The following is a 10,547-nucleotide window of genomic DNA, read 5'->3' as shown; positions in this document are numbered from 1 at the left end:
TTCCTTAACTTGTAGACCCTTGCCTCTTGATTTTTAATCACAAAACCAGGTGGTTGTCCAACATAGACCTCCTCATCAAGTGGACCATTCAAAAATGCCGATTTGACGTCCATTTGATATAACGGCCAGCTGTTGTTATTAGCTATCACAACAACTAACCGAATGGTTTCATGTCTTACTACCGGTGCGAACACTTCATCAAAATCTATCCCTTCCTTTTGCAAAAATCCCTTTGCAACTAATCGAGCTTTATGCTTGATTATTTCACCTTTCGGATTCGGCCATTTGCAGAAAACAAAGTTCCACTGCCAAGAGTACCTTTCACACCAATACCTTTTTTTCCTTTAGGTAAATCAACCAACATCCATGTATTGTTCCTTTCAATTGATTCCAGCTCTTCCTTCATAGCACACACCCACTTTAGATCGCTTAATGCCTCCTCCGTATTCACCGAATCGGATTCGGCCATTAGAGCGAAATGAATAAGATCACCCTCATTGTTGATCTCGCTATCTTTCTTCCTTCATAGCACACACCCACTTTGGATCGCTTAATGCCTCCTTCGTATTCACCGGTTCGGATTCGGCCATTAGAGCGAAATGAATAAGATCACCCTCATTGTTGATCTCGCTATCTTGGAACAATTCACAATCACGGAGTCTTTGAGGCAATCCTCTTCGCCTTGTTGGTCGTCTACTTGATTCACCTGTTTCAGTTCTGAAAGGTTGCTGTAGAGCACCTTCAGCAGGCTGAAAATTCTGATTTTCCTGCAGAAAATCGATTGGCAAATTGATTTCCACCCCCCCAGAAGCAAAATTCTGATTTTTCTGCAGAAAATCGATTGGTGAATCGATTGCCACTTCTCCAGTAGCTCCAGGATGTCGATTTTTGTGGCATAAATCGATTGACACTTCACCAGTAGCTCTAGGATGTCGATTTTTGTGGCATAAATCGATTGGCAAATCGATTTCGTAAGCTGATAAGGCAGTTTTTCTGCTGTCAAACTGTTGTATCTCATCCACGATCACATCTCGACTAATTACGATCTTCTTGCTACTCACATCAAACAACTTGTAGCCTCCAGTAGGATGATATCCGACAAGCAACATCATTTCACTCTTGTCATCAAGCTTATTTCGAAGTTGTCCCAGAATATGTCGAAATGCTATCGAACCGAAAACGCGCAAATGACTCAAATTCGGTTTGAATCCAGACCATACCTCTTCTGGAGTCACCTTTTCTAGCTTCTTTGTAGGACACCTATTCAACACATAGGTGGTTGTAGCAACAGCTTCTCCCGAAAGCTCTTTCGATAAATTCTTCCCTTTCAACATGCTACGCACCATGTTCATAATTGTCCAATTTTTTCTCTCGGCCACGCCATTTTGCTGAGGCGTATAGGGTGGTACAACCTCACGCACTATACCCTCATCATCACAATACTTCCCAAATTCTCTCGAAGTAAATTCGCCTCCGCCATCAGTTTTGAGAATTTTGAGTTTGTGACCGCTTTGCCGCTCAACCATGGATTTAAATCGTTTGAACACCTCAAACACCTCATCCTTCCTCTTTATGAGATAAATCCACAGCTTCCTACTAAAATCATCGATAAATGTGACAAAATATCGATTACCTCCATACGAACTGACTTGCATTGGTCCGCACACATCGGAATACACCACCTCAAGCTGATGTTTAGTCCTATGACCTGCATCTTTGCTGAAACTATTCTTGTGTTGCTTCCCTTGTATACACTTTTCACATATCTCAGCTGGAATATTGATACTAGGCAGTCCAGTCACCATCTCATACTTTCGCAACGCGTTGAGATCTCGAAAATTCAAATGTCCAAGATGGTAGTGCCACAACCATTCGTCACGACTTGCCGCTGTAGCTAAGCACCTACGCTCCATGATTTCCAATTCAATCTTGAAATTCCTATTGGCAGCCATATGAGCCTTAAGGATCAAAACCCTGTTTTGGTCCAAAACGCGCAAAACCTTGTTTTCCATCCGAATCATGTAATTCCTCTCAAGCAATAGGCCAATACTCAAGAGATTACACTTGATTCCTGGAATGTACAACACATCTTTGATCAAGGAATGACCACCATCCCTTCCCATGATCAAAACATCACTGACACCGTCGGCCGCTAATGTCGTGTCATCCGCGAATTTCACTCTACTTCGCGTGGCTTAATTGATCTTCACGAACCAATCCTTTCTTCCCGTCATATGTGTCGAACAACCTGAGTCCAAGTACCACTCATTTCTCCCTTGAGCTCCATCTCGAACTGTTACCATTGCATTTTTCTCCGATTGCGTTATTGCAGATTTTTCTGGACTGCAATAGTTGTTGTCCAGCAACTTCCTCTTGTCACAGTTGCTGTCCAGCACCTCTTTGATGCCATAGTTCTCTTCCGTGATCATTACAAGAACCGTGTTATCATAATCCACGTCTTGCATAGCAACCTTAGCCTCATCAGCATAATTCGCCCTTGGTTTCGCTCTACACTTTCTTGCGAAATGCCCAAGTTTTTGACAATTGTAACACTTCTTGGTGCTTTTGTCGAACGGCTTGTAGTTGTCTTGACCACCACCTTTGGAACTGCCCTCACCTTTCCTTGAATTTTGTGACTCTTTTCCATCAAAATTCTGGAAGTTTTTCTTTCCTCTAGAAAGCCATTTCCCTTTCGATTTCTTATTCTTCTCGTTGAAACGGGCTTGCAAAGCAACTCCCGCTTTGGCTTTATCGTTTCCTCTTTCGTCCATCCTTTGTTCATGAGCTTCCAATGAACTTTGAAGTTCATCTTTCGTCATCGTCTTGAGATCCTTCGATTCCTCAATCGCCACCACAATATTATCGAATCTTGGTGTTAAAGAACGCAATACCTTCGACACAAAATTCTGTTCGGAAATGGCTTCACCACACGAATTCATTTGATTCCCCAAGCGTGTCACACGCGTCACGTAATCGTTAATCGTTTCCTTGTCTTCCATTTGAAGTAACTCAAACTGCCGCTTATGAGTTTGTAATCTCACCACCTTCGCCTTATTCACACCAGCATAAGCTTTCTCAAGAATACCCCAAGCTGTCTTCGCCGAGTCGCAATCGCCAACTTTTTCGAAGTTGTCACTATCGACGCAAGAATGGATCAAGAAAAGGGCATTGTAGTCTTTCTTCTTGTCTTCCTTGAATTTCGCTTCTTGAGCTGTTGTAGCCTCTTTACCAAGAGGAGTAATGCCATCGGTAATCATATCAAGAACATCTTGATATCCAAACAAAACTTTCATTTGTTTGTGCCATTTGTCATAATTCTTCGAATCAAGAATCGGAAGGTTGTTAGGAATTTTGTCATTGGAAACGGACATGATTGCAGCGGAATTGGATCTGAACCTTGCTCTTGGTGCCAAATGTTGGAACACTATCAAGAATGGAGGGTGAATCAATGGTGAAAATTGATAATTGAAAATTGTGATGTTTTAGAAGATGATGGAGAAAAGAGAGAGAGATTATGGAAGAGAGTTATTTTCTGATTTTCATTAGTATATCAAAATGACATTAGTAGTTAAAACTATACACATAAAAGTATTTATATGGGGTACAATGTGGAACCAAATTAATTTGGCCCAAAACAACAACATTTGAATTATATTTAACTTCCAATATTTTTTTTATAGTTCTTTTAAACAATTGTATGATAATTATTGTGAACTATAGAAGTCTAATCTTGGATCAATTATAAAGTTAATTGTGCAAAATGTACAAGGACATAATGAAAATACCGAGAACATTGATAAATGTCCTTCATTTCAAAGAGTTTATATTTATTTCAAAGCATGCAATGAGAGTTTTTTCAAGTGAAAACTTATTATTTAGTTGAATATATGTTTTTTTAAGAATATTATAGTAGACACATTGACAATTGTTAAAAATAATTTCAATGACCAACTAAAATACACCACTTATAAAAAATAAATTATTAAAATTATATTTAAGACTACATTTAAACATTATATATTTTTTATATCATTGCAACATATATAATTGTGATGCTATAAAAAAAATCCAAAGTGTTCACAAAAAAATTTAAATTGTCATATTATTCATTGTTTTAATGTGGTTTGGTTTAGATTCCGTAAAAATACATTACAAAAACCGAACAAAACCAATATCTAATTTTTTATTATTATTATTATTATTATTATTATTATTATTATTATTATTATTATTATTATTATTTTAATCTTCTTTTTTCTCTCAAAATTAAATCAAACCTAGTTTTTATACCCATATATGTAACATTTGTTGGCTGTTTGTTTTAATTTTCTAATTGGGTCTTATGACTGGGTCAGGACTAGGCCCAGTACTGTCATCCTCCCTGGGCTTAACATAGTCGTAGTCCCATTAAGCAAAAAAAGAGGATCACTATTTAGATTGTAGAGCTTATAATTAGGCATATTTTAGCTTTTAATTGATGAGGATGATATATAGTAACCAAATAGTGCAAGAGCATATTTTTTTTGGTGGGTGGTGATTCCTAGGTTTGCCAACAGAAATAATATCGAGATCTGAGTAACCTACGAGGAGGTCCTCAAATATGTTACTGGTCCAATATGTTTCTTTATTTATTTATTTATTTATTTTTTTTATCTTTAAAATTTTAGTTTATATGATTAAAGTAGAAAAAAATATTGGTAATATACTGAGTCTATAATGCATGGAGAATGGAGTATTGATCAGCTGATATTTGGTATTGGTGTTAGTCTTTGTAATGAGAGAGAAGATTGCTTCGAAACTATATGATATAGTTATTCTCTCAATCTCCAGGCTCATGAAAGCAAAGTCTCATGCCTTTTATGTTCTATTCAATGGGCAATTGAGCTTATTTATCTAAGGTGAAATTTGAGATGGATTCAAATTTCATTGTTCATAACAACAACAAAAATTAACACAAAGTAAGAAAACACATAAAGTGAATATAATTTAGGGACAACAAGTCAATCTCTATATCTTAACACTCAATCTATCAATCGCTTCCTCTCTTAGTTAAAGACATATAAATGATGAGATATAGAGGTGGGAGGAAAAGACAACAAAATCCATTTGATGGGGTTGAAAAGTAACCTACATAGTAGAGGAGAAACTGTTGGGTTTTGGGCTCCCTTCCTATGTGAAGAAAGGCCCAATATGTGCAGACTCATGTGTCTCATTTAACCAAGTGGAGAGAGGTCAGATTAGAGAGAGAGAGAGAGATAGAGAGAGAGAGAGCTGAATTCAGAGAGTGAGGCAAAGAGAAAAGTGAGAGAGGAAGAACAAAACCCATTTTCGCATAAAACAGAGCAGGTGCACTAGATTCGCGATGTCTCCTACGTTCACCGTCGGATCGGGCTGAAATTTGGACAGCAGGTTCGTGACTCATGGTACTTCAATCTGACCGGTTGGATCGTTGATCAGAGGTCTGAGGTGGGAGAAATTGACTCATGGTACTTCAAGATAAGTACTTGCTATTTTGTGATAGGCAAGGTGCAATTCATCTTGGTAAGAATTCAACTTTTCATTCTAGGTCCAAGCACATTGATGTTAGGTATCATTGGATACGTGATGCTTTGGATGCTGGGTTGTCGGAATTGGCCAAGGTTCATACAAATGATAATGGTGCTGATATGATGACCAAGGCATTACCGAGAAGCAACTTTAAAACTTGTTGTGAGATCGCCGGTTTGGCGGTCACCTCCACATAGTTGTGAGGGGGAGATATGTTGGGTTTTGGGCTCCCTTCCTATGTGGAGAAAGGCCTAATATGTGCAAGCCCATGTGTCTCACTTAACCAAGTGGAGAGATGTCAGATTAGAGAGAGATATAGAGAGAGAGAGAGAGAGCAGGTAGAGAGCATTGGAATGCTGTGAAATGGATTTTGAGGTATCTTCGTGGTACTACCAGTTTGAGGCTTTGTTTTGGAGGTGATAAGCCTACTCTTGTGGGATATACTGATTCTGATATGGCTGGAGACATTGATTCCAGAAAGTCTACTTCAGGCTACTTGATTAAGCTTGCAGGGGGAGCTGTGGCATGGCAATCCAGATTGCAGAGGTGTGTTGCATTGTCCACTACTGAGGCAGAGTTCATTGCCATTACAGAAGCATGCAAGGAATTGTTATGGTTGAGGAAATTCTTGCAGGAGCTTGGTTTTGTTCAAGATAAGTATTTGCTATTTTGTGATAGTCAAAGTGCAATTCATCTTGGTAAGAACTCAACCTTTCATTCTAGGTCCAAGCACATTGATGTTAGGTATCATTGGATACGTGATGTTTTGGATGCTGGGTTGTTGGAATTGGCCAAGGTTCATACAGATGATAATGGTGCTGATATGATGACCAAGGCATTACCGAGAAGCAAGTTTGAAACTTGTTGTGAGATCGCCGGTTTGGCGGTCACCTCCACATAGTTGTGAGGGGGGAAACTGTTGGGTTTTGGGCTCCCTTCCTATGTGAAGAAAGGCCCAATATGTGCAGACTCATGTGTCTCATTTAACCAAGTGGAGAGAGGTCAGATTAGAGAGAGAGAGAGAGATAGAGAGAGAGAGAGCTGAATTCAGAGAGTGAGGCAAAGAGAAAAGTGAGAGAGGAAGAACAAAACCCATTTTCGCATAAAACAGAGCAGGTGCACTAGATTCGCGATGTCTCCTACGTTCACCGTCGGATCGGGCTGAAATTTGGACAGCAGGTTCGTGACTCATGGTACTTCAATCTGACCGGTTGGATCGTTGATCAGAGGTCTGAGGTGGGAGAAATTGACTCATGGTACTTCAAGATAAGTACTTAGTCAAAGTGCAATTCATCTTGGTAAGAACTCAACCTTTCATTCTAGGTCCAAGCACATTGATGTTAGGTATCATTGGATACGTGATGTTTTGGATGCTGGGTTGTTGGAATTGGCCAAGGTTCATACAGATGATAATGGTGCTGATATGATGACCAAGGCATTACCGAGAAGCAACTTTAAAACTTGTTGTGAGATCGCCGGTTTGGCGGTCACCTCCACATAGTTGTGAGGGGGAGATATGTTGGGTTTTGGGCTCCCTTCCTATGTGGAGAAAGGCCTAATATGTGCAAGCCCATGTGTCTCACTTAACCAAGTGGAGAGATGTCAGATTAGAGAGAGATATAGAGAGAGAGAGAGAGAGAGAAAGAGAGAGAGATAGAGCTGAATTCAGAGAGTGAGGCAAAGAGAAAAGTGAGAGATGAAGAGCAAAACCCATTTTCGCATAAAACAGAGCAGCTGCACTAGATTCGCGATTTCGTCTTTGTTCACCGTTGGATCGGGCTGCAATTTGGACTGAAAGTTCGTAACTCATGGTACTTCAATCTGAACGGTTGGATCGTCGATCAAAGGTCTGATGTGAGCGAAATTGAGCTCGGACAGTAGCAGTTTTTTCTGGTTTTTCTGCTGAACTTTGTTCTCAATTTCACGCTTGTTTTCTCATTGTTTTGGCTGATTGTTGTGCTGGTTACCTTGCTGTTTTTGGCTGGTTACTGAGCACGAATTTGTGCCATATTTGAAACTCTCTTGTACCCATATTTTGATCATAGTGGAGCTCTATTACTGGCTTGGTCCTGTGGTTGTTTACTTCTCACATTGAGAAGGTTTTTCCACGTTAAAAATTATTGTGTCATTTGTGGTAGTGATTTTAGTTGCTGTGATTATTTGTTGTTGCTCCTCACAGATTCTTGCAAGTTTGGGAAATTGATTATCCGCTGCATATTGCTCTGTTAGAGTTGTTATTGTTATTTGTTGTTGAATTTCCCATCAGAGTGGTATCATAGCTCTTTGGTTAAGGGGTTGTTTGACTTGTTTGAATGATGGAGGCAAATACAAATAGAATGATTTGTTTGAATGACACTAATTATCACTTATGGAAGGGAAAAATGAAGGATCTGTTATTTGTGAAGAATTTGCATCTTCCTGTGTTTGCTAGTGAGAAGCCAGAATCCAAGACTGATGAGTATTAGAGTTTTGAACATCAACAGGTTTGTGGTTTTATTCGGCAATATGTAGAAGACAATGTTTATAATCACATTGTTAATGAGGAACATGCAAGATCCTTGTGGAAGAAGATTGAATCTTTGTATGCTTCTAAAACAGGGAATAATAAGTTGTATTTGTTGAACTCCTTGATGAATTTGAGGTACAAGGAGGGGACTTCTATTTCAGATCACTTAAATGATTTTCAAGGGCTCCTAGATCAATTGTCAGGTATGGGTATCAAATTTGATGATGAAGTGTTGGGATTATGGCTACTAAATATTCTACCAGATTCTTGGGAAACTTTTCGGGTTTCAATTTCAAACTCAGCTTCTGATGGTGCTGTCTCTTTGCAAAGTATAAAGGGAAGTATTCTTAATGAGGAGATGAGAAGGAAGGCACAAGGTACTTCATCTCATTCTGAGTTACTTGTCACTGAGAACAAGGGCCGAAGTCAAAGAAAGGAACCGAAAGGGAACAGAAAGAATAGCAGAAGTGCGAGTAGAGAGAACAACAGAAGTAAGTCCAAGTCCAGATACAAGAATGTGGAGTGAAATTATTGTCACAAAATGGGGCACATACAGAGGAACTGCTTCATATGGAAAAGGGAGAGCAAAAACAATAACAGTAAGCAGAGAGATAATAATCATGATGATGATGACCGTGTTACTACTGCTACTTGTGATGATCTAATTATTCTCCGTGACTATGACTCTGTCAATCTTGTATCAGATGAGAGCATGTGGATTATTAATAGTGGTGCTACACTGCATGTTACACCAAGGAAGGAGTTCTTCACATCTTACACTTCTGGTGACTTTGGAGTGTTGAAGATGGGTAATGATGGTGTGTCCAAGGTAGTTGGTATTGGTGATGTTTGTTTGCAGACCAACATGGGAGTGCAGTTGTTGCTTAGAGGAGTCAAACATGCTCCAGATGTTCGCTTTAATTTGATCTCTGTGCAGATGCTTGATGATGGTGGTTATGATAACCACTTTGGTTCAGGAAAATGGAAACTCACCAGAGGTAACTTAGTTGTGGCCAGAGGGGAGAAAATTAATAAATTGTATTGGACTAAAGCATTGGTTGCTAAAGACAGTGTGAATGTCATGGATATGGAGGCTTCTTTGTTGCACCGCAGGCTTAGTCATATCAGTGAAAAGGGGCTGAATTGTTTAGCTAAAAAGGATGTACTTCCGGGATTAAAGAGTGCAGAGTTGGAGAAATGTTCTCATTGCATGGCTGGTAAGCAGACTAGAGTATCCTTCAAGAAACATCCTTCCTCAAGGAAGTCAGAGTTGCTTGAATTGGTGCATTCTGATGTTTGTGGCCCGTTGAAGGTAAAGTCAATTAGTGGTGCACTTTACTTTGTTACTTTTATTGATGATTGTTCCAGAAAGCTTTGGGTCTATGCTTTGAAGACAAAAGACCAAGTTCTGGAGAAATTCAAAGAGTTCCATGTTATGGTGGAGAGACAGTCAGGCAAGAAGTTGAAATGCATTCGTACTGACAATGGTGGTGAGTATTGTGGACCATTTGATGTTTATTGCAAGCAGCACGGTATCAGACATGAAAAGACTCCTCCTAAAACTCCTCAGCTGAATGGTTTAGCAGAGAGAATGAACAAGACATTGATTGAAAGAGTTAGGTGTATGATTGCTGAAGCAAAGTTGCCTAAGCATTTCTAGAGTGAAGCATTGTACACGGCAGTGCATGTTATTAATCTGAGTCATGCAGTTGCTTTGAATGCTGAGGTGTAAGACAAGATTTGCTTTGAAAAGAATGTCAGGTATGATCATTTGCGTGTCTTCGGTTGCAAAGCATATGTGCATGTTCCAAAGGATGAGAGATCCAAGTTGGATGCGAAGACAAGACGGTGCATCTTTATCGGTTATGGTCAGGATGAATTTGGCTACAAGCTGTTTGATCCAGTTGAGAAGAAAGCTGTTAGAAGCCGTGATGTGAAGTTCATGGAAGACCAAACCATTGAAGACATTGATAAGATGGAGAAGACTACACCTGAGATTGATAATGGTTTGTCTGATGTTGATCCAGTTCGGATGCCTATACATGATCTGGATACTTCTTAAAATAATGTTCAGAATGATGAGCAACATGGTGATGTTGGTGATCAGCAGCTTGGAGATGATTTTGATGTTCCTAATGATGATGCTGAAGAAGAACATGAGATGTCACAAGATGAGGATCTTGGTGATGCTCATGAACCACCTCAAACTCAAGTTTGGAGGTCTACTAGGCAGAGGAAACCATCCACCAGGTATCCTTCTGATGACTATGTTACCTTGAGTGATGAAGGCGAACCTGAATGTTATGATGAAGCCATGGAGAGTGATGAAAAGAATAAGTGGCTGGATGCTATGCAAGATGAAATGAAGTCTTTGCATGATAATCACACTTTTGATTTGGTGAAACTACCTAAGGGAAAGAAGGCTTTGGAAAACAGGTGGATCTTCAGAGTGAAGCAAGAAAGCAATTCTACATCTCCAAGATATAAAGCCAGA

The 10,547-nt window shown here is 39.4% G+C and overlaps 1 protein-coding gene across 1 annotated transcript; it reads right to left on the bottom strand.

The window, feature by feature from the left end:
* Positions 1-2,195: 2,195 nt before the first annotated feature.
* Positions 2,196-3,371, bottom strand: LOC105851916 (uncharacterized). The gene has a single exon (XM_012714865.1). The coding sequence runs from the start codon at positions 3,369-3,371 to the stop codon at positions 2,196-2,198; it is 1,176 nt and encodes a 391-aa protein (XP_012570319.1).
* Positions 3,372-10,547: the final 7,176 nt, after the last annotated feature.

Source organism: Cicer arietinum, chromosome 4 (assembly GCF_000331145.2).
Source record: "Cicer arietinum cultivar CDC Frontier isolate Library 1 chromosome 4, Cicar.CDCFrontier_v2.0, whole genome shotgun sequence".
Classification (NCBI taxonomy): domain Eukaryota; kingdom Viridiplantae; phylum Streptophyta; class Magnoliopsida; order Fabales; family Fabaceae; genus Cicer; species Cicer arietinum.
Note: the sequence above shows the minus strand (reverse complement) of the source record. Positions and strands in the feature narration are given on the sequence as shown.

Coding starts and splice junctions, on each gene's coding strand:
- LOC105851916 (XM_012714865.1), bottom strand. CDS start 3,371: ATGTCCGTTTCCAATGACAAAATTCCTAACAACCTTCCGATTCTTGAT.